Source organism: Stegastes partitus, unplaced genomic scaffold (genome assembly GCF_000690725.1).
Source record: "Stegastes partitus isolate 25-593 unplaced genomic scaffold, Stegastes_partitus-1.0.2 Scaffold437, whole genome shotgun sequence".
Taxonomy (NCBI): Eukaryota; Metazoa; Chordata; class Actinopteri; family Pomacentridae; genus Stegastes; species Stegastes partitus.
The window spans coordinates 29,002-54,287 of NW_007578168.1; the positions used below are offsets into that span (position 1 = coordinate 29,002).

Consider the following 25,286-nt stretch of genomic DNA (forward strand, 5'->3'; position numbering starts at 1 on the left):
AAACATGGTGGTGGCAGCATTATGTTGTGGGGATGTTATTCAGCAGCAGGGACTGGGAAACTGGTCCGAATCGAGGGACGGATGGATGGTGCTAAATACAGAGATATTCTTGAGCAAAACCTGTTTCAGTCTGCCTGTGATTTAAGACTGGGGCGGAGGTTCACCTTCCAGCAGGACAATGACCCGAAGCATACTGCTAAAGCAACACTTGAGTGGTTTAAGGGGAAACATTTAAATGTGTTGGAATGGCCTAGTCAAAGTCCAGACCTCAATCCAATTGAGAATCTGTGGTCAGACTTGAAGATTGCTGTTCACAAACGAAAACCATCCAACATGAAGGAGCTGGAGCAGTTTTGCCTTGAGGAATGGGCAAAAATCCCAGTTGCAAGATGTGGCAAGCTCATAGAGACTTATCCAAAACGACTTGCAGCTGTAATTGCCGCAAAAGGTGGCTCTACAAAGTACTGACTTTAGGGGGGTGAATAATTATGCACGCTAAAGCTTTCTGTTATTTTGTCTTTTTTGTTATTTGCTTCACAATAAAAACAAAATCACATCTTCAAAGTTGTTGGCATGTTCTGTAAATTAAATGATGCAAACCCTCAAACAATCCATTTTGATTCCAGCTTGTGAGGCAACAAAGCATGAAAACTGCCAAGGGGGGTGAATACTTTTGCAAGCCACTGTATGTCTATCTGAGCACTTGGCATTGGTCTAGCTTACTATAATCTTACTGCCTTTCAGCCAATGGAGCATGTGTTCCAGGATTCCTGCACTGATGCTGACCCAGATGATGGAGTGACAGAGTCAGAGAACCCTTGCCTCCTGTCAGAACTAAACCTTGTTGTCCCTAGTGATGAATATATCCCATGACATTCACCTTGCGTGATCAGAAGCTCTATTTTAGGACACTTTATTGTGTGTGAAGACCGTGACCCAACAGGCTTATGGTGTATTTACAAAGTAAAATTACAAAAACTACATCCCAAAACTTTTTGACTGTAATACTGACATCTTGGCATATGTTTTTAGTTGTTTGCATCATGGGAAAGCTATGCTGTTTTGGTCTCTGTGCCACCCTTCTGCTGGCAGTGGACCATGACATTGCATCATGTTTGGCGGAGACGGTGCTTCCTTGTCATCACCAGTTCATCTAGGGAAATTCAAAATGAGTCAAAATATCTATATATAGTTAGAAAAAAAAACATACCAAGACATAACATTACTTTGTAGCATTCATTTTGAGCCTACAAAGTTTCAGGAGTCTGATCACAGTTATTATTATGACAGTCTCTTAACATTCACCAGCTCACCAGAGGTCCAGTGAGGGTTAAACTGTTTTAAAGCACAGCAGTGCAAAAATTTGGTGAAGGAACAAAGAATACGAGTGTATAAGCAGGAGCTGTGGACCAAGCACAGAGCAAATAAGTGAGTGAGTCTAAACAAAGACAGATTTATCTCCCAGTAAAGAAACTTTAAACTTGAATATTGTTTTTTGTAATTTTTTACTATATTTTTTGGGAGCAAGAGGAGGGTAAAGGCAGCAGGACAGATGTGAGGTGAGGCCTAAAAACGAGAGATATTAATAGAAGTAATTACAAAATTTCTCCTTGGTGTCCAGCTTGTGACTTTTCTCTTGATGCCAAGTTCATTCCCGATGGAACACAAAGCAAAAAACAAACAAACAAAAATCCATTGATCCTATCAAACATTTTTTGATCATGAGAACAAATTTACCACTAAAGTCTTGCTCACATAAGCAAATTTAATTGCAATTAAATTTATGCCAGTGCATGAAAAATGTCCCAACAGGGTGATCCCACTATTCCCCACAGGCACTTAATCTTGGTTACATTATGCTAATGTCATTGTGATGACCCGATGCAGTAATAATTCACAAAGAAACTACACAAAACTACATGACAGGTCTCCTCCAAATCAATGTGTTGCCTACCAAGTGGAATCCGATAGTGAAAAATATGTCCATTAAAGAAAAAATCAATAAAAATCATTTTGTTTTGTTTTTTCTTTTTTGAGAACCATTCCAAATCCCTGGAACTCTGTTCTACTTGGATCAGGGTATCTACTAATACTTTAGTTTTTATGGTACAGCTTGTGATTTTTTTCATTTTGTAGTTTCAAGTATTGCATATTAAAAATGGTCCTATACATTTTGTTTTGTTTTATTGTGACGTGCAACTACACATAGTTCAGAAAATATTAGTTGTTGACCTCTGCATTATGTATTTTTGTTGTTAGTATGTGCTCAAAGATGGCTTCATTCTTATTTTAACTATTTTAATACGCTGGATGTGGGTTGACAGGCAGTTTAAAATAAATAAACAAATAAATAATATTTCGAGAGTATTTAAAATTTCAAACTAAAATTTCACAGATAGACTTTTAAACATTTGTGTTTTGTGCTATGACACTTCTGGCAAATCAGAGATGCTGAGTTGAAACTGTTTCAAAAAAAAAAGTTGGATGTTTGAAGATGGGATGACCCATGTGTGTGGTTATGGATGCCTGAAAGTTCATAAACCTCCTATACGTGTGATTTTGAGAGACTATGGTGCTTGTTTTGTGATTTGCTAATTTGACTGACACTCATCTTACCTGCTGTCTTAAATTGTTAAAAGCATTTTTTTTTTCAGAATACATGGACCGTTTAATTTTTAAATAATAAGATACTATATATTGATAAAATAGTTCTAGGTTAAAAGATCAGGCATTCGTTTCTTCTTTATTGGGATTTTTTGGAACACTTTTTCTGGTATCAACATTACCTTTACAAAATTAAAACTCGTAGGAAGGGGAGTCTGTTTTGAATTCCACATTCTTGAGCTCATGTTTGTTGCGGACTGTAAATTCAAACACAGAGCAAGTTTCAGCATGAAATGCTGGGATAATATCAAGACTGGCGAAGGCTGTCTGTGCTGGTGGTGAATGCCCAGGGTCACTGCCAGTTGAAGTGAGGCTGCAGTTTAAAGTAACAATGATGACACAGAGTTGAGATCACATTATACCGTAGAAATCTGTAGCAATGTCATGTCCACATCCTGCTGTAACAATGCGTGTATATGGGATTGACCATATTTCTGCAGAAATTCCCCTGACATTGCGGACACGAAGTCTGCAGTGTCACAGAAAATCCTACAGAGATGGTTTCATAGGGAAGATCTTTGTGATAATTATGTGGTATCAAGAATTTTGACTCACTTCCACCTCTGTGAGTTGTACTGGTTTCTTATTTTGAAAAACTAAGTCTGTCAGATTAACTGTGAACAGATGCCATTACAAAATTCTAGTGCACATTCCCATTCCTGACTCAGATTATGCGATAGTTTTCTCACGATTACGGGATTGTGTTCAGTACACTAATGGGACATTTGGACCTATCGGAGAATCTTCAGGTTTTTAAGATTTCTTCAGGATCACAGTAGTCATTTAGTTCATCCATTGGCACACATTAAGAAAAAAACGAATAGTTAATATGGCATGCTTCATTTTCTGTATTTGTTATGCGTCCATCGTTTGTTCTCTCCTGACTAGATCCTTGCTTGTTTTGTATCTACTCTCAGATGTACATTACTTTGGATAAAAGTGTCTGCCAAACGAACCTGTAGAATTGTAAGCTCGTACTTGTTCACATATTACTGTTATAAACAATTGCAGCGTAACGTCGTCCATAAAGGTGGATGGTTTTTAGCCTTTTCCACCTCTAGAATACATCTTAGTATGTAAAAAGTGAAGTACACTTTTCTTCGTTCCACACAAGGCAGCATGTGGAACAGAAGGACTTTAAGTGAGAATTGTCTTTAATTACCTCGAACACTTCCTGTTTGAATCATGCTCTTACTCAAGAAATAATGACTATAATGTGGCAATCTGACATGCTCTTCTAATGACGGTGTGTTCAAACAACAACATCCTGAACACTAACGACTAACAGACCATCAAACAGCATCACATAGGATTGTGATCAGACAGGAAGCTTTTTGTTTCTAGGTCAAATGCAAAATGAAACAGCGAGCATCGCTGGGGAAGAACAGAGAGAAAAGCTCAAAAGGTGCAAGGAGCATTGCATCATGCTTGTTGCTATGGAGCTGCCCAATAGCATTGCTGGATAACTTACAAAAGGGTTTAATGTTGTGATGTGATTGCAGTTGCTGGTCAGGAAGATGGCACAGGGAGCACAGGCAGGAGAGGCAGCAGTCATCTTTAAATCAAGACATCAGCTCTGGTTATGAGAAATAATTACCAGAAATTGTGACTGAATCAAAGTTATCACTAATTAGGAGCAACTGAATTTAATTTGACATATTAACTATTAAGGGCTGCAAGGTGGCGCAGTTGGTAGCACTGTTGCCTTGCAGCAAGAAGGTTGCTGGTTCGCATCCCGGTGGGGGCACCGGAATCTTTCTGCTTGGAGTTTGCATGTTCTCCCCGTACAGCGTGGGTTCTCTCCAGGTTCTCCAGCTTCCTCCCGCACAGTCCAAAAACATGCTGAGGTTAATTGGTGATTCTAAATTGTCCATAGGTGTGAATGTGAGTGTGCTTGGTTGTCTGTCTCTAAGTGTGGCCCTGCGATAGACTGGTGACCTGTCCAGGGTGTCCCCTGCCTTCATCCTGAGTCAGCTGGAGTAGACTCCAGCCCCCCCGTGACCCTAGTGAGGATTAAGCAGTGTATGTATGTATGTCAACTATTAAGGACTGCAAGGTGGCGCAGTTGGTAGCACTGTTGCCTCGCAGCAAGAAGGTTCGCCGGTTCACTAGGATCTTTCTGCGTGGAGTTTGCATGTTCTCCCTGTGCTGCGTGGGTTCTCTCCATAGACTGTATAAAAGATGAACGTAGCAACCGGCCCTGAAAAATGAAGCCAACCTGCAATATCACTACGGCCGCTAGCTGCTGGCTCCAAAAAGCCCTGGCTCCCATAGACATGAATTGGAAAAGAAGTGATCACAGATCACGAAATACCGCATTCCTACAGCTCATGATTTTTTCTTATTAGTTTTCATGGTCAAATCCAGAGATCAGGTGGCCAACCTGAAAATAAATCAATACTGAATTTTTAAAAAATCGTCAAAATTTTGCAGGGCAAGGGGCGTGGCTGGCTTGATTGACAGTCGGCAGCGACGATGCAGACGAAGCGAGCAGAAGGCGGTAAATGTCGGCAGGCAGAGAGGGCCCGCCTCTCAATCCGTCTGACCAATCGCTGCTCCTATGGTTCCGCCCCCCTCCGACGATTTTTGCGTCGCTGACTCCAAAAATCCAAGATGTCAACCAGGAAGTAGCAAAACCCTGACTTCATTTTCTCAGTGCAGAAACCAACGGGTGACGTCACGGTAGCTATGTTCATCTTTTATACAGTCTATGGTTCTCTCCGGGTTCTCCGACTTCCTCTCACAAGTCCAAAACATGCTGAGGTTAATTGGTGATTCTAAATTGTCCGTAGATGTGAATGTGAGTGTGCTTGGTTGTCTGTCTCTAAGTGTAGCCCTGTGATAGACTGGTGACCTGTCCAGGGTGTCCCCTGCCTTCATCCTGAGTCAGCTGGAGTAGACTCCAGCCCCCTTGTGACCCTAGTGAGGATTAAGCGGTGTATAGATAATGGATGGATGGACATACACACTTTGCGAAGTCTTGACAACAAATAGAATTTTCTTGTCACCTACTCTTTTAATAATTTTAAAATAATTTTCTAATTGTCATGTCATTTCATTTCATGTCCAAAACAGGCATATTTTCAAGGCTCTTAATTTGTTGCTTTTCTTGGTCTTACATTACTTTAGGTTGAATATTGTGCAGTTGTGGTTTGTGAGGACAAAAATATGTTAGTCTGGAATCCATTAGTGGCAAAGAAATTGGTTCATTATGCAAAAAATTCCACAGTTTAGTCTATAATAATTTTTAAAAAAAAGGGCTCAGGGATTTTCCAAACCACTGGTAGTCTTAAAGAAATGCATTTGCAGGAAGTACTTTCAGCTGCTGATTCATCCACATTTGATTCTTTCATGAGTAGTTCAGGCTAGTCAAAATATATTCTGTGTGTTCATGGTGACAAAGGGACTCATGACCCAGTGCAACAGTGGGGCTCATTGATTTGTTTTTAATAGTTTTTTGGACATCAGTGGAGCTCTATGGCCCAGAGGAAGAACCTCTGCCAGGCTTTGATACAGTCACAGTCTTGTTAATGGAAATTTTCTGTGCTGGTTTTGTTAAGAATTAAAGATATTTTGAGTATTACCTTTATTTGCTAAGTAGAACTCTCTGGGGGAAAAAAAAAGGTTTAATATGTCAACATTTTTCAGCCACTTCCATGTGAAAGGGTTTAAAGTGAGAATTATTTACATTCTATTTGCACCAGTGTTGTCCACTTGTTTCTTTCTGTCTCTGTCTAATACACTTGTTATATAACATTGCTTTCTGCCTGTTTCTCCACTTACTGTCATAAATATAAATATGGCTGCATATCTAAAATGTGTTTTATTGATGAGATGTGGTTGTCAGAGCACAAGCATTATGCCATTAGCCAGAGCACAGCCCATGAAGCTTTTATCCCTTTGTGTTGGTCTCCATAGTTACCCTGTTAAAGACTCAACTGACAGTCAGCTGTCTTTTGTGTTTGTCACTGGCCTCTCTGGCCTCCACTCACTCTTTGATTTCTTTTTGCCAGAGCTTTGCAAACCTTCTCTGCGTTGACAGTGCAGCCTCAGGTGACTGCAGCAATCACATGTTTGGGATCTGTGTGTCTTTCTGTATCCCAGATGGAGATGTCAGTGACTACAGGTGGCCCGGGGATGTCTGGTCACCGCCAGCGGTCGGTAAAACGGAGGAGGTGGGGAGGTCTAAGGCAACAGTGGAAACTTCTGGGCTTGTTTGAGATCGATCAGGAGCATGAGTTCTACAACCTGACCTGCATGATGAAGGAGGGCTTGGCTGCAGCAATCCAAAGCACCATTGACAACGCACCAACAGTGAGTGGGCTTCAGGAGAGCCAGCATTTCAGTCACCTTCATCGATGCATGTACATACCATTTGTAAATCTACTCTGTATTCAAATAGACATATTTCAGTTTTAAAGCATATGGTATGGGTTATTAATATTAGGGAGGCTCTCTATAGGTGTTGTTACAACTCATAAATTTATAAATGCCCAAGAGCTGATGTGATGGCACGTGTTAAGGTGCAACTGATGTGTGCATTCATAGAAAACAATAGCAATGTGTGTTTTGACTGAAGCCACTGTGGGTCTGGGGGCCCCTGAGCAGCTATTGGGTTGGGATGTTGTCCAGAGATACTGAGTAAAGTGAAAGGGGCAAGTGGATACTGGTACTGCTGATCATTAACACCTTAACATACATATACCTTTCGCCTTTAATTGAATTGAATTGGCCTGTTCCTAACCTTTGTTAAATCTTTACTATATGATTACACTAAAAGAAACACTGCAGCTTTTCATAGAGTGCCATCATTTTGTTCTCTAACAACTGGTTTTCATTTTTGCCCCTTTCTTGTATGTTTTTGAGAATGAGCCATCAAATATTTGTAAAAATGTTCCAGATGTCTTTAGAACCACTTCGAATCAACATAAAATTACAACATTCAGTCTGACACATTTGGCATCATTGTGACTGTTTCACAGTGTCACAATGCATAGACAAGATCCACAAGTTTTGCATTGTGTGGCTGTCACTCTTCAAAGATATCCTAACATCTGATCATTTCCCAATAAGAATCCACAAATCTGCTTTTACTAAGAAAATGGAAAATAATGTTCTTATAACTGCAGAACAGAAATATTAGATATGGGCATAAAACATGGCACAAGTTGTAGCAAGAGTAACAGCTGATAAAAAGCTGTTCCTCACTGGAGGAACTTGTGAGTTGTTTTTGGGCAGCCCAAGCCTTTGTGTGTGTTCTGACCACAGGAACTGCCCCTGTAGAACTTCTTTCAGTGCCATTTACCAGTAGAAAAAAGTACCTACTCCAGGGTAGGTATATCTGAGAAGCCTTAAAAAAACTGCTGGTCAGGACTTGATGCTGATTGGGCAAACTCAGAGAGGACAGTAAGTTTAACTTCTCTGTTTTCTATTAACTACGTAAAATTCACCACATAGGCGTACCTCCATTGTTCGATTTTCTACATCAAATCAAATCAAATCAAATCAAGTTTATTGTCATTTTGCTATATATACACAGCAGTACAGGCAAGATGGGAGAGCGTTCCTTCAGGAATATTTAATTAGTAAGTTTTGCGGAATGCACGTCTGGGATAAGACACTAAACGTTCACTCTCGCTGTCTCCTGAAGGGGTCGCTGCATCCATGCATGCCACCGTTCGTTGAACATGGCGGTCCTGCTGGTCTGGAGGGATTAGCTTTTAGCCTAGCATGGATCCCGGCTCTCTTCCTGCTCTTTTGTTTACATTCCTACCGTTTGCGCTTCCTTCTCTCTCGGGTAACTGTCGATGTAGTCTCCGATCGTTGGTGTAGTATGTCCAAATCATCACCAATCACCGCAATTCCAGCGCCGTTCCCTGTCCTGACGCCCAGCAAAGTCTCCCAGTCTCAAGTTTTGCGGAATGAACATCTGGGATAGGCAAGACACTCAAAACGCTCACTTTAGTTGTTTCCTGAAGGGGCCGCTGCGTCTATGCGCGCCGCCATCACCATGGCAACGCAATGATGATACATGCTGTTAGAACTGGAGTTTCGTCCAGTAGCTACTATTTGTTGTTGTTTTGGTGGTCCTGGTCGAAACTGTTGGATTCTAAACTGTAATGGAAACAGAACAGTGGTAAGAGTAGAGTACGAGGCCGTTTTCATAAACACCACTTGGCACAGAGTTCTTGCAGTGAAAAGCTGCCAATAGAATCCATGGCCAGGTTATTTTTTTCTTACATTCCCCAAATTCCAGGAATGAGAGCACCATAGTCTCCAAATAAAGGTTTGTTTTTCATGTTGCATTGGTACGGCACATTGTCCTGTGTTGAACCCTTTTCAGGTCAAGTGTCCATATTGTATCTCTCGGTTGTGTTGACCATTTTAATAATGTTACATATTAGTAAGCAGCATCACTGAGATAAAGTGCCTTTTTTTGTCAGGTATTGTATTCACTGAATGATCAAAAAACTGACTGTCATCCTCATCTTGTTATTTTTCTGTGAGCAGTTCTTAACAGAATGTGCTGCATCGTACATAATGCAATTTCTGTTGCACAATGATAGGAGAGTCTATGAAGCATCTTTAGGCGCCGCTATAGCTCACCTGGTTGAGCTGGTGTCCCATGTATAGGGGCTGTAGTCCCCAACGCAGCAGTCATGGGTTCGAGTCCTGCTCATGACCCTTTGCTACAGGTTCTTCTCCCCCCACTTTCCTGTCTCTCTCTCTGATCTATTTAAAAAGGCCAAAAATATCTTTTTAAAAAAAACAAAAAAAACATCTTCATCTCTTCTGTGGTGCATTCTGACACTCACACACATATTCAGCATGCGTCGTTATCTGAGCTGTCTTGAAATTAAGTACTGAGTCACAGCTGACATTTTAATTAAAATGTCATGCTCTTTGTCGTTGGTATGGAGCTGCAACACTAGAATGTGTCTGTAATTTTCAGAGAACCAGCAAGTTTGGGCACAGCAAATAGAAGCATTTGTGTGTTGTTTCTACATCGCCAGCTATAATGTGTCAGATACAGTCATGAAACAGCAAAGGTCACTCCACAATGGAGCCTACAAGCGGAGGTGAATAGTGGCACAGAGCCTGCTTCAAATGACAAACAACCCTGCTGTCCAGCCATTGATTATTGGATTACTGCTACAGGCTTCAATGGGGCTCACTAGCTGAGAACCCACAGCTTCATTGTTATATTATCGGACACAACAAATACAAATATAGCAAAAAACTTGTTCATAAAACTATGAAAATCTTAACTTGATAAACAGTTTTATATATGCAATAGAATTAAACCTAAATCACTCTATGGTGTAGACGTGTCCTAGATATTTAGTTAAAATATGGCCATGCTGTGTTTACAGGGTGCAGCCGTCTTGTGTTGTGGGAACAAATAAGTGAATTTTGTAACCTTCAAATATGACCTTTTTGTAACCTTGGTAGCAACAACCTCAGAGAAGTGTTTCATGTAGCTGTGGATCAGATCAGGTCTGCACAATGTTCAGGAGGAATTCTGGACCGTTCTTCCACACAGAACTGCTTCAGCTCAGCAAGATTCTTTGGAGATCTGGTGTGAATGTCTCTCTGAGGTCTGCTGGGTGAAGGTCTGAGCTCTGGGTCCAAAGGGTTAATTTCTTACTTTCATTTGTGTGATTTATTACTTTAAGGCAAACCTTATCGGAGAGCATTGCAGGAGTCTAACCTGCTGCATAGAAAGGCTTTGTAATTGTTGCCTGTGTGTTGAGTGAAATGCTTGAAATGTAGCTTTATTTTTCAGATTGTGTTTTCATTTTGTGGACAGTTTCTCCATCAAAGCCTGAAAGCCTGTAACTGAAATCTCACTTTTATCCTGTTTGGGCTGTAAAACTAATGCCTCAAATACATCTTAAAAGAACATTATCTAAAACAAGCACCAGCAAATATACAAATAGTACAGCTGACCCCCTCCTACACGAGGCCTTAAACCACAGGGTGGCATACAGTGTCCACTGTGCTGCTGCTGAATGAACAGTCACAGCCATACACTGCTGCTTCACCCTAATCCCAGCCCAACACACGCTGCTGCCTCAGCAGGTTGATGTATGTCACCCCTCTGTTGTGTTTTTGAAACTCTGTAGATACAACACATGTACATACCTTTTGTATAGGACTTTAGGTTTTATCTCCACTTGTTACTTAGATTGCATATGTCACGATCATTGCATGATGAAGAGAGTACAGTTGTTGATGCAGCAAAATTAATTGCCATTCAATGTATGTTTTTAATTTTTTTTGTGACAGCAAATGCATGTGTAAAAAGCAGTTGATGTTGGTATCATTTTCCATCTAACTCACTATATTTTGCAAATTTAAACAGCGGGAAATTAAATACTACGGGTGTCACTTTCTTCCGTTCTATCTGCAGTGTGTTTATCTTGGGACAAAGATGCATATTTTTCAATGATTCCATTACAGAAAATTCAAAGGTATGCGAGTCACTGGAAACTCAAGACTGCCACGATATACAGTACATGGTTTTTACAAGCACATGCAAACCTTTGTTCACTACTACATATATGAATGTGTAGGCACATAATTATCAGTGTGATCAAACCTGACTAATTGATCAACTTTAAGCTTAAAACTGAGGGTTGTTTTTTGTTTTGTTTTACACTCCTAGTTATTGAATACTGTAAAGATGAACAATGTGGATGATATTGGGAGAACTCATAGTCAGTGTGTTGGATAGAAGAAATTTGGCAGGTGAAACGACCTGCACAACTTTGGCGGTGGCCTAATTGTTTAAGAACAACTCTTAAACAGCTCTGAAACAACAAGGCTTATGGAGTGCTCCTGATGTTGCTGCGTGAGGACAGCTGTGGTCCAGACCTACAGAAGTGTGTTTAATAGAAGGATTGTAGCAAACTGGTCAGAGTGCTCGTGCTGACCTTTTTTCACTGTCGAAAGCATCTACAGCAGGTATACAAGCGCTAGAGGAGATGCCTACATCAATGGAAAGAGGTCTTCTGATCCAATAAGTCCTGTTTGTTTGTAAATCTGTGTATAATGTTTACCTGGAGAAGGAAGGACACTAGGATGCACTGTGGAAAGAAAACAAGCTGATGAGAGGAGTGTGATACTCTGCTGGGAAACCTTGGGACCGAGCATTATTGTGGACGACATTTTAAAACCTGAGACCATATTGTTTCAGATACAGTAGATAATGGAATTCCTCCTTCAGCAGGAATATGCACCCCACCATACAGCAAACATTGTTTGGGGATAGTTTAAAAAACTAAAGAGATAAAGGTGTTGTTGGGATCTTAATTCAGTCTGATGCATGATGGCTCCAAGTGGCAACTTCCAGGATTTAAAGATCTGCTGCAGTTATACCAGGGGTTTCCCTCAGAAGTTTGTGGAGTCAACACCTCAACAGTTCAGAGCTGTTTTGGCTCATAACTGTATAGCATGTGTATTTTGTTTGAAATCAAACTGAAAACAGGCCTTTTCTGTAAAACAGCACCAGTTTTTAAGGTATTTCGTAGAAAGGTTGTTCAGCATGATTGAAAACTTGCCACAGTTCTGAAGATTTAGCTTGTCTGTATGTGTCTTCTGTCTCTTCATGTATTCCCAAACTGATTCCATAATGTTGAAATCAGGACTCCGTGGGGGTCAAACCATCTGTTGCCTAAAATGTTAACACAATACCACATATGTAACTGAATACCAAGCTTTGTCTTTACAAATTTTTCTTCTTTCTCCTGCTCTAGAATGAACTGTCAGATGATGATTTCACTTTAGAGGTCACACAGATTCATAAGGTAGGTGCAAAATACAACAACACCCAAATGGAGATGAATGTTAAATGTTTCCACTGCCTATTTTCTTGCATAAATGCGTGTGTGTCTGTGAGTAGGATTTTACAATGGAGACATTTGCCGGCCCAGTGTTTGCCAGCCTGCGTGGTTCTTTGGGAATGACAGAGCAGGAGTATCAGCAGTCGCTCTGCTCTGAAAACTGCTACCTCCAGTTCATCAGCAACTCCAAGAGCAAGGCTGACTTCTTCCTGACGTGAGTCAGCACACATCAACTGTTGACTCTCTCCCTCACGCTGCCTGTTTCATTGTTTTCATTAGAAAAAACACTTTATAGGTTTTAGTGTTTGCCGAAGCTCAAGTGCTAAAATATATTTCCAACCCCAACTGTCCCCTAACACCTCACCCCGGTAAAGTGAAAAGTCACCTTACACATGCACAACTACTTCTATATATTAGACACTACATATAGAATAAAAATACAAGCTTTAATGTTTAAAGGGTCAGATTCTGTAATACTTATGGTGTGCTTTTGAACTTCTAGAAATGACAAACGCTTCTTTTTGAAGACCCAGAACAAAAGGGAAATCAAATTCCTTCTGGCCAACCTGAAGATCTACATGGAGCATCTGAGGAAATACCCACATTCACTGCTGGTCAAGTTCTTAGGTACCACACAAGCATACAATCATAAAGCTTCAGTAGAAGGCAACTGAACTTCTTTTTTTTGAGCTTTTGAATACACACATAAGATGAGAAACTTTATTTGATAAATTTATCTAAACAGATGAGCACAGCTGGACTAACTTAAATGGTGCGTTGTATTAATACTGATTTGTACATGTTATGAGACAGGGTTTGAGATAGTGTCATTTTCTTACACTTTAGATTGAAGACTGAGGACTTATTGAATCACTTCTGTTGCATGCAACCAGTGACTAACTAGAAAGAAGAAAATCATTTACATTTGCATGGCAACTTTCAAAATTGAAGTTGCAAAGTGCTTCATAATTTCAAGTAGAAGCTAAAGAGAGATTTTTTCTTTGAACCAAACCAGAGATAAAAGAATATTTACTTATAACCACCAAGAGGAGCAAGTCTATGAATTAATGCTAATTTTACTCTTTGTCAACTGTATGTTTAACTATGTTTGCTGTACTGTACTGAGTGATTTCGCCCTTTTTTTAAGGTGTTCACAGGATTCAAATTCCACGCAGGCGCAAGGTACAGATCATGTTTTATCACTGTTCTTCACTAGAATTAGAGGATGCTACAAAGCAATATTAAGCATGTTTACTTTTTTCATTTGTCCTTTGCAGAAATACTTCATTGTTATGCAAAGTGTGTTTTATCCAGATGATCGAATCAATGCCAGGTAAGTTGGGTTGTCTAGTCACAGAAATACAAACCATGAGCAGAACAAGTTGCGATCAAAGCATTTAGGGATTGTGCCTATAAAAAGCAAAACCGATTGCTGATTTAAATGTGGCCACTGTCCCTGCTATAATAGGCACCCTGTGCAGAGAAACACTGCCCCCAGTGGAACACTTTCTAGAAGTCCCACTTTGTATAGACTCATCTCATTTCTTTATTTCAAGCCTCCTCGTCTCCTCCACCCTCCTGCCCGTGACCTGAAAAAGAAGTTTGGCACATCAGCTTATAAGACACCTTAACTCCCAAATTAACAAAGTTCTACTGATCTGACAGGAATCATAAAATACAGCAGTAGGCTGTGGACAGATGGTGAAGCTGTGCCACACATCACACAGCCTCGACTCTTCTCTCCTCATGTTCCTTCCTCCCCACTTTACTTGCATCTTTTGTGGGAGGAACTAAGACAAGAGGAGAGCAGTCGGGGAAAGGAAATAAGGATGTGCAAACTCAGAAATGAGAAGAGAGGCGTAAGTGTGACAAGCACCGTCTGCAGAGCATTTTGGATGTTTTCGCCAAAGTGTCATTGAACTTGAATTTTATTTTTGGAAGACAAACAAGTCCCAAAAGGCCAATTCAGGTGGATGAGAATTGCATTAGTGGCGCTAGAAAACCGCGTATGTTTTCACCATGCTATGAGTAAATTAAGGAATTAGGTTAATGAATCATTGTTAATCACACTTGATGATTTAACAATTAAAACTGTATCAACTGAAGTACCTGGTTGCACAACCAGGTGGTGCTTTTTACTGTTTTATGAGATTGACGACTGCAGCTCTTATGTTGTGTTTAATACTTTAGCAACATGAGGAAGTGGTCTGTTGGACTACAGGCAGGTCTCTGTTGACGAGCACAAAGATGTGATTGTGATTGTTTTTTCAGTTGTGTCATATTTGAATTTTGATTGTTGTGATGGCGAGGTGGTAATTGGTGTTGTGAGACTGAAAACGCGGTGGGAGTTTAGCAAACAACAGGCTAATGACTCCAGACACTCTTGTAGCAGCTACTGGCCTTCATGTAATCAATGTTTGACCCCTGTGTGCTCTGATTTACACTCGCTGGGCCAATACAACTGAGGCATTTTTTTGTAAATCATCCATTTCCATCCATCCATTTTCTATACACCGCTTAATCCTCACTAGGGTTGTGGGGGGCTGGAGACTATCTCAGCTGATTTAGGGTGAAGGCAGGGGACACCTTGGACAGGTCACCAGTCTATCACAGGGCTACACTTAGAGACAGACAACCAAGCACACTCACAGTCACACCTACGGACAATTTAGAAACACCAATTAACCTCAATATTTCTTTGGACTGTGGCGGGAAGCTGGAGAACCCGGAGAGAACCCACGCTGCACGGGGAAAACATGGAGACTCCACACAGAAAGATCCCAGGCGTCCTAACCGGGACGCGAACCAGAGATCTTCTAGCTGTGACGCAACAGTGCTAACTACCGAGCCACTGTACAGCCTGTGTTTCTAAATGTAATTTCTTAACTGCCGGTTAAGAAAGTTGCTTAAAATTTGCATCCGTAGATCAGACCCATTGTCTTGATTGTCGCGCTACAGTTCAGGTTGTTGGCCCTCAGAAGATGAAGTAGAACTCTGTGTTGACAGTCTGATCCTGAAGCTCATGGAGCGTAGAAGAAAGCATGCTCCTGGTGTGCTCCTGACCTTAAGTGTCTTCTCTGGTGGTCCAGAGAAGACACGCTTGCATACCTGCTGTAGATGCTTTTGACAGTGAAAACAGGTCAGCATGAGCACTCTGACCAGTCTGCTACATTCCTACGATTAAAAACACTTGTGTAGGTCTGGACCACAGCTGGTGAATGCTTGATTGTCCCAGCTGCTGTCTGACACAGAATGTGATGTTTGATCTTTGTGAAAATTTTATAGCCTTACCCTAACCCTAACCCTAAATTTTAAGTTTTATTTGAATTCCAAATTCACAACTACGAGTGATCACAAAAACACATGTAACACAGGTCCAATGATGACCATGCGATGCTATGTGGAATCCTGACTCATGGCAGTCACTGCTCTCACATTACGCTTTGTGTGAAAGCAATTGGACCAATCTCCGAACCTTTTGATCCCACCTTGTATCAATAACAGTGTGGCCTGTTGGTGTGGTTCGATGTGTGTTCTGTGTTTCCAGGTATGACATTAAGGGCTGTGAGGTGAGTCGCTGGACAGAGCCCGCACCAGAGGGAAGCCAGATCATTGTGGTTCTCAAAGACCTCAACTTTGAAGGCCAGTTCATTACGCTGGGTAAGGATGGTAATTTCTGCTGTGAGTCATAAGCCATTATGTAGTAGTTATTGTGGAAATTCTGGATCAGGATGAGGAGCCCGACGCAGAGAGACACACCTGAAAATCAGATGACTTAGGTTGAAATAAGGTTTACTGATGCATCAGGAGAAGTGACACCAACAGGACAGCAGTTCATGCATGCAGCGTCAGAATCAATTCTAAAGATCCCTCTCACACTTTAGTCTTACATTCTCCTTCGGCGGGAGTCACATCCAGATTTATGGGAGAAAGGGAAACAAAGATAAGTTGGCACCTGGGTATCATCTGACCTTGGAATGTGCAGTCTGTTCTGGCCTGTGCTCCTACAATGAGGTTTTCTTGAGGTTAAGAATCTATAGAGGGCCGCTGCTTTAGTTCACCTGGTGGAGCTGGCGACCCATGTACAGGGGCTATAGTCCCCGATGCAGCAGCCAAGGGTTTGAATCCCGCTCAAGGCCCTTTGCTGCAACAGGTTCCCCCATTCTCCTCCCCCCACTTTCTTGTCTCTCCCTGAACTGTCCTATCTAAAAAATGCAAAAAGGCCAAGAAAATAACTTTAAAAAAAAGAAAAAGAATCTATAGAGGTTACAGGGCACACATCTGCTACAGGCACTACATTTATCTAAGGAGGTTAATCAGGGTTCAATATCTCAATAAGGAAAGTAATTTTTCCTTCACATGAGTAAGCGTAGCATTACTGCAACCCCTCCAGGCCACTGTGCTTTTCATAACATCTAACTCAAGTGCATTCCTCTCTAGGTGCAAACATTTAATTCAAACAAATGTTAATAAAAATTGAACTCCAATATTGTGCCAGCAGCAAAATATGGACACATATGGAAGAAAATTCTAGAGCATGTGTTCATGTAAAGTAGTATCCAATATTATAATTACATGTGTTTTGTGTATGTCTGCAGACCAGCAGCGTCCCTGGCTTCTGCGGCAGGTGGAGATCGACACACAGTTCCTCCGCAGGCTCAATGTGCTGGACTACAGTCTTCTGCTGGCCCATCAGCCCTTACACCACGATGAGCGCCACCAGGGTCTCTCCTTTGCTACACTCATCATGAGAACCAAAAAGTCAGTATCTTTTCTGAGATTTATGACAGTTTTTTGAAATTCTGCAGTCAATGAACCAGGTTTTAGTACCTCCACTTTTTATATATAGTGCAGTTAGAGGAGTACTCTAGTGTCAGTCAGAGCAGTCACACAGCCAGTGCTATAGATGTAGCCACACTGCAGCCAGTTCATCATCTGGGCTTAAGAAATGTTTCTTCACTTTATTGTGACCAAGGTAGTGGTAAAAAACTATGCTTCTTCGCCTTTTTTTTTTTTTACCTTGTTAACATGTCCGTATGGTGTTTGTTTTAAATGCTGGTAGACATGTCATGAGCAGAATCAGCAGTCAGCATCAAAGCTGAGCATTTTCCTCTTTAAGCTGCAGTGTACCAATGACTGTCTCAAAACACAGATTCAGACTTCGTTTCACAGGTAACAAACCTGTCAGCTCGCAGGGTGGTGCTTTCTACGTCATCACTCTTCTTCAGAAGACATTTTTGGTTCAAGCATGTAGTAATTTTACTGTGCTTGAGCAAAGTCATAGGTGAGCTGGTGTGCTTCAGCTACAGCAAGTAGTGGAGGGGTGGGTGTACGGAGGGATGGGGACTTCATTTCCTTGCAACTGCTGGAATTATGCTTGTCAATCCAAACCATCTGAAAACCATCAATGGTAGAAAGCGTATTTTTTGTACCCCTATCTCTGTACTCCTGCAGAAGTCCTCTTGATAGACAGGGCCATTAGTTTGTCTATCTTATTGTCCAGTTCATACTGTTTATGATGATAGAAGGGTGAAACAGCTCATATTTCCTCTTGTCCATCAGTCTTTGTTACATGGCTGCAGCTTTTTATCCTTGTCATTTTGGTCCCTTTCGACTTGTGGGGGGGATATCTATTGCTGTTGCTCTGGTCACTAATCTAGCCAGCTTCAGCACGATCAGCTGGTTCCTGGTGCAGACAACACAAGCNTATTATTATTTAAGTTTCTAACACTTGGAAAGATCAAATTCATTATACTATTATGCTATTTTTAAGTTCACAAAATTAAGTAAATGCAGCTAAATTTTAAGTAAACTTTACAACTAGATATGAAGTAAACTGAATTTAAGACTAATGGTTAAATTTACTTACCTTTTTTGAGTGGTTTCCTAGATTTCAGGTCCTGGAATGCTCGAGCCTGGTCAACACCCCACAGCCATTGGTTCCTTTTTGACAGAAGGTCTCTCAATGGATTGTTTCTCTCCACAAGCTGAGGGATAAACTTTCCCAGCTGGTTGACCATGCCTAGGAAGCTCCTCAACTCTGTGACATTTGTTGGCTCTTTCATTTTCCTAACTGCTTCTGTCTTGCTCGGATCAGGGCTGATGCCACTGGCGGAGATGACATGACCTAAAAAGGTCCCAGCTGACTTAGGGTGAAGGCAGGGGACACCCTGGACAGGTCACCACGGTATATACGCTGTCTAATAGGGAAAAAAAAAAACATGGGCCAGACAGGAAAGATAAGTCCAATTGAAATGTATTAGTTTGAAATTCGTAGTGTGGGACACGAAAAATTTGGGCAATACGTGTCAGTTTTGTGACTATTTCACAAACTGCCGTGAGACTGGGTTGCGGTGGAGCGTATCTTGCGATTTTAAAGTTGTTGTCCAATCGGAGCCAGCACATTTAAAACGTAATCATTTCAAGGAGAAGATTAAAAACGGAGAGCGCCAGGTTTTTGGCCACGGCGTTTTGTGGGGCAGTGGCAGCAATGTCGGTACAGAGAAAAGTGTGGGTGCGGAGTCTATCTGAACGTAGAATAGTGACGTTTGTCGTGTGCCAATGACGTGTAGGTCAGAAAAATGCGACCTGGCCGTTCAGGCAGAAGTTGCATGGCAGAAGATCAGATACCTATCGCATTTAGGATCACATATTGAAGTGGCCTGGGTTGCATTTGAAAAAAATCAGATCTGTGTTGTTTACACTCACGAAAAGATCAGATACAGGTCGCGTAGGGGCAAAAAATAAACTAGAAGTTGGATTTGGGTCACTTTAGCGTGCTGTCGGAACATAGCCTAAGATTTTCTCATCATTTGAAATACAGATTCAAGTTTTTTAATTTACAGACCCTATGGTTTTGACTGGTGCAAGATGGTGGTGAATTTTTAACCGCTTTTATGAAGTTGAATAAAGTCCTTATGGTTGGTGAGGACTTTATGAAGATGGATAAAGTCCTCGTGGTTGGTGATTTTAATATCTATGCTAATGACTCCACCTGAACCTTCACCGTTGATTTTATTCAGTGACTCTTAATTTAATTCAACATGTGTCCCATGTCAGGGGTCATACTTTGGACATTGTTTTTATGCTTGGTTTAAATATCGACTCCGTTACTTCTGAGGACCTCCACGTTACTGGGGATTCATGTATTTTGTTTAGTCTGTTTTTTAAATTTTGATCACAGTCCTGCAAACATGTAAGTTCTTCATGTATCTTAAATCAACTCAGTTAAGAGGTTTTTAGAAGTTTTTGTTCCTAGTACAAAGTGTTTTCAGTGCACACTGATGTTAATAGTCTGGTCAGTTCTTTTGAATATGGACTGTAACCCAGACTGAATTCAACAAAAGAACAAAACTACAAAAATCAGGGAATACTCTAAACTAAGAGCCAAGGGACAGTCTAATAAATCTTAAGATAAAAAACTAAGCTAAATCAACCAAACAGGGTACATAAACAGATGGAGAGGGGCAGACAGGCTCGGGGTATGCAGGCTGGAAACAGGTTGGGGACCAGTGGCAGGAGAAGTCTGGCTCAGGGAAAATCCAGGTGTATAGAGTATTGCTGCATTTGTTTTGGTTTTTTATTTTAAATCAAGAAAAAGTAGTTGCCAGTCAGCTCACTGAGGACTTGAAGGAACATGTAATTTTAGATAATTTTCAGTCAGGTTTCCTCCAACTGCATTCCAGCCTTACTAAGAATTACTAAAGAGAAAGTGATGTTTTCTGATGCAGGTGAATGCTCTGTTTTGGGTCTACTTGCTCTAAACACAAATTTTCACAATGTTTGTTACAACATTTTGATTGGTAGACTTTGGCAGTAGGTAGGTGTGTGTGCATGCTTTGGACTGATTCTCCTCAAACCTGTGTGATAGGGGTTTTTCAGTGTCACTTGGTCCCTACACGTCTGATACTGCTGCCTTGTTCTGTGGTGTGCCTCAAGCCTCATTCTTGGGCCCTATTTATTTGCTTTATATCTGCTCAAATTAGGTCATTGTCAAGCAAATTTAAAGTTATCTCCCATCACTGCTATGCTGGAAACATCCAGCTGTGTGTTTCTTTCAAACCTGCAGAGATGGATAAAATATTGATGTCAGCAGTTGTCTGGTAACTATTAAAGACCGGATAGTAAACTACTATCTGCAGCCTAATCCAGACAAAACCTAGGTTCTAATTGTTCCAGATAGTATATATCTATGAGGTGTCTTATTGTTGGGTCCCTGTTGTTTTGTTTTTTTTTTTACTGTAAAGAGCAGTCTTACAAACCTAGGTGTCATATTTGACCACACACATGTTTAGATTGATCAGAAAAAAAAGAAACTAAGAATTGAATCCATTTCAAGTCTAAAACATAACAAAATATGGAAAACATGAAAAGGTCCAAAATTTTCTATTCCATATGCCCTCCATACTCAGTCCAGGTTGACTTGCTTTGGTACTAAGCTGCCTTTCTACACAGATCAGATGACTTTTCAACAGATACAACTTTGTGGAAAAGGGTATAGAATTTCTGAGACTCATATTCTTTCTTGTGACTTTTTTATTTTAGGTCTGTGAATCCAGGTTCCAGCCCTATCCACGCAAACATGGCTGCTGTTCCTGGAGCAGTCATAGAAGATGACTCCACCCTACCTTTATCTGAAACAGACAGCGGTTTAAAGCTACCACACGCATGGGGTGCATTGAGTTGTGGCTCTCTCCAAACATGCAGAGTGCACGCAAGGCCAGGCAGTGGCACGGCTGAGCTACCAGACTTCAAGACCCAAAACCGACGATTACTGCCCAACTTGAAGAATCCTCTACATGTCATCGATGGCCCTGAGCAGCGCTATTTCATTGGCATTATTGACATTTTCACAGTTTACAGTTTTAAGAAGAGGTTGGAGCATTTGTGGAAGAGGCTTAGACATCCTGGCCGATCCTTCTCTACCGTCAGTCCACAGACTTACTGCCTCAGGCTATGTCAGTGGGTACAGGACCACACCAAGTAGACCCTGAACGAGAGGTGGAGACTTGCCACCAACTCTCAGGAAGTCCAAACAACCAAAGTTCATAGACATGCACACATTTATCTGATTTATGGTTCCAATCCTTTCATCATTCTACAAGCTGAAAATGTAAACCTGTAGCTGGGATTAGGCGTTAGTCATTTCTGAGCCTGCAGTAGACACTTGAAACACAAAAAAAACATTTAAATATTTGGTAGAGAAACTAACCAACATGATGAGACAGATGGTACACAAAGAGTGATTTCATTCAAGCTCACTAAATTTATTTTCACATTTTCTTGCTGTAACTGACATGTATGAAATCTGTCTAACAGGTAAATAGAAATAAAAGATAAACCAGTGTTAAAACCCACTTGGTGTCCAAATTTAAGAATTCTACTCCATCCAGTCACCATTTCCACGGCTGCCCTGTGACCGCTAATCCTACTTCAAACATTACAGATTCAAATTCTCTATTTGGCTGAACTTGCATCGTAACACTTTCTCAGATTCAAAGTGTTGGCACATGTGACAAAGCATGTAGTGTAAGAGGAATGCTGTGGGAGCAACACATTTTCAGTAAACTTGACAGAAAATACTGGCAACTGTGGTCACTCTTGTTGTATTTTTACAGTTACTACTCGAATGTAAATATACAGTTAATTACTGTAAAATGTACTGCTGCATTCTACTGTAGAATGTAAAGTTTACTGTCTAATAGTGTCACTAGACTTTCCAATAATACTCTATTTGTAGTGCCGCCACTGTAATCAACAGTAACTCCACTTGTAGGTGCGAAAATTACAACATTTTCCTCTTTTAATATTCTATGAATAACAATGTCTTCATTTTTGTGATGCACAGTGAAGATGTACCAACTCTATATAATGTTAAAAATGGATATAGCACTGAAAACACCTAAAATAATGAAGAATAAAGGATGTAACTCAGGTCACCATTCTGAACAGTGCTTCCCAAACTATTGTGCCAACATAGTTTGTTAAATTCACACAGTCAATTTTAGCCTTAGCTTGCTGTTAATTGTCACGATCATTTTGGGCTCCAAAAAAGCATCCGTATTTTTGAAAAACAATACATTACAGTTAGAATTTGGCTGTTTTTGAATGAATTTGTTACAGTCAAGTGAAAACATGTATCTGAATTTATTGAGCATGCAACAAATTTGTTTGCTGAACTTCAATGATTATTTTAATACTTTTGCAAGAAAATTGTTTAATAAGTCATATTGTGCACTTAAACATTTGGCACAAATGTTCCATAACAATGCAAGAAATATGTTTTTCAATAGTTAGTAAAAGAGTAGTTTTCCCAAATATGGTGGAGGAACAGGGCCCAGCGTGACGCGTCATGAAAAGGAGAGAAACCTCCTTTCTTTAAAAATAAATAAATAAATAAAAAAGGTTCTTATGATGTACTTCAATAGAGAAAAGTATTTAAAAAAGCATCAAATATGCTTCATAGGCTTTATGTGCAGATGTCTGCCTGCATGTACACGAAAAGGCGACTAAGTGTAAACATGTTTTCAGAAATGTCTGCAAACTTCTGAGAAAGTCAAAAACTGAAATCTGTCATCTATGAAAGTATGCTTTTTAAATTATGTTTTCATTCTTCAGGCTTTGTGTAGAACAGAAGGTTGCCTGTAGTTTCGTGTCCCTTAGTCTGGCTGAAGGTAGCTTGGGTCAATAAGCTATAATTTAACTGTATAGAATCTGTGATGCCTCAGTAAACTCTCTGTAAACGAGATTCTCATGCAAGCATTTAGCATTTATCAGCAAAACTCATTTCTGTGATCAGATATTAGCGTCAGTAACTGCAAATTCCCGCTGCCATGCTGTTGTATGCAGGGCCCAGCCAAACCACCACCACTCAAACTCCTCTACCCCCCACCCATGTAACCCACTATGAGAACTGCTGCATGCTCTACTCTAAGTGTCACTGAAACTCAAGAGCAAGTTGGAATGTGTTTTACTGAGAATAACTACAAAGCAGCTCATAGAGCAACAACATTAACAAGTTATCTGCATGCAGTGCTATGTAGAAGTTTAAGGCAATAACAGTACAGTGACAATGCTTTTCAAAAATAGTGCCACAAATAGTTTTTTATTTATCAGCTACCCTCATACAAAGTGCAAATTGATATGTTATGTGACCACTTTTGCCTTTTAAACTATGCCTACCTTGAGGCCATACAATTTTTCTTCTTGTTGCTCAAGATGGTTCATTATGACTGATTGCATTGCCTGATAGTTGAGAATCCCAACATCTCACAAATTCACAAAGCATTTCCTTTTAGCAAATTACTTATTTGAGGACCTTATAGGGGCCACTAAGCCCGAAAGAGCTGGACATACTGTGAAGCAGATGCAGGCATGGACAGCAGAAATTCACATCACAGACTCACATATGCCTAAAAAGTCAGACGACTTGACCTGACCAGAGTCCAGTTTTCTTCATGTGTGGGCTTTTTACTTCCAGACTGTTTCATTTCTAGTGCTGTTTGTCATGGATTTAAAAAGAGTAGACGCCCTGTAATGTATGAATCACATAGTGCTTCTTTATCCAGCCAGTTACAGAGTGGACCTTTTTATTTGACCTTTATTTTAGCAGGTAAAAATGTTTGAGAACCAGTTCTCATTTGCAAACATGACTTGGCCAGAGTGACCTGACCTCAGTAGAGTGTGATCAATATTCCTGTTGCCAAGGCCTTTGGCTGCTAATTTCCCCACAAGTTAGCCTACCCCAGTGAATGTACAGGTCTTTCATGCTTTCTTTCTGTCCATTGCTACCAAAGGAACACTTTACTAATGCTGAAATTGTTTTGATTTTGTTTTTACCCTGAAGTTGACCTGAGAGTTTCTCCAGTACAAAACAAACAGTTTGTGTCTGTTCCATTGCTGTCACTTACAATAATGTTGATAAAGTATTTTCTGGGAAGAAATCCCCAGTTCAACCACTATTCCCTGCAGAGGTACATCTTGATTTTCCCCTTTTGTGTTTTACTGATACAATATAATTAAATGTAGCTGCAAAGACTTGTGCTTCGTCTTCATCTTGAAAAATATGCACATTCTGAATTGCTGAGGGCTGCAGGGTGGCNATTGTTTACTTGAAAGCTGCTTCTGTCATGGTGGGGGATCGGAGAACCCAGATGCAGACACAGATCAGGCAGACATGCGGGTGATGTGTTCAAAAAGATTTATTAAACAAAGAATTAAACTGAATACAAACTGAGGTGCGGAAACACATATGCCCACAACAAAGTGAAACTGGGAACCAAGAAAAAGTAGTAATTTTACCCATCCAGGTTATGATGTGGGAACCAAATATCCCTATACTTGAGTACCAAATGTGTATTGTGGTAATCCATAGATGAAAATAATAACAAATGCATGTTTGAGTAGCATATGATAACATCTACAATGCCCAGCTGCGTTAGAAAACCGTAACAATTACTTTATTTGTGAAACGTCTGCAACAGAAACTAATGACCTTGTGACTAAGGGCTGCAGGCAGGATAGGGAAGTGTGACGACCCCTCCGTCCCACTAGGTGTGTGCTTGCTTTCCTGTCTGTGTCGCTTTTAGGTTTTCATCGAGGCAGGGTTGTCATCGAGGTGATTGACTGCACCTGGGCCCGTGTAGTTAAATACACTCTCCTTCCCCTTGATTGTTTCTGTCATGCCATCTGCTCGCCTCTGCTATACATGCGGGCCTCGCAGCACGGCTATTTTGTTTTGCTTTGTGCATACACACACTCACACATCCACACAGATAT

The 25,286-nt window shown here is 40.6% G+C and overlaps 1 protein-coding gene across 1 annotated transcript in view; it reads left to right on the plus strand.

The window, feature by feature from the left end:
- pip5kl1 (phosphatidylinositol-4-phosphate 5-kinase-like 1) overlaps positions 1-24,545 on the plus strand; it is a 34,574-nt gene extending 10,029 nt beyond the window's left edge. Inside the window, exons 2-10 of the mRNA XM_008286168.1 lie at positions 6,769-6,978; positions 12,423-12,473; positions 12,569-12,723; positions 13,012-13,136; positions 13,657-13,691; positions 13,787-13,842; positions 16,057-16,169; positions 17,108-17,270; positions 21,054-24,545. Of these exons, the coding sequence (XP_008284390.1) occupies positions 6,769-6,978; positions 12,423-12,473; positions 12,569-12,723; positions 13,012-13,136; positions 13,657-13,691; positions 13,787-13,842; positions 16,057-16,169; positions 17,108-17,270; positions 21,054-21,495 (1,350 nt within the window). The 3' untranslated portion in view covers positions 21,496-24,545. The remainder of the gene's footprint in view (positions 1-6,768; positions 6,979-12,422; positions 12,474-12,568; positions 12,724-13,011; positions 13,137-13,656; positions 13,692-13,786; positions 13,843-16,056; positions 16,170-17,107; positions 17,271-21,053) is intronic.
- Positions 24,546-25,286: the final 741 nt, after the last annotated feature.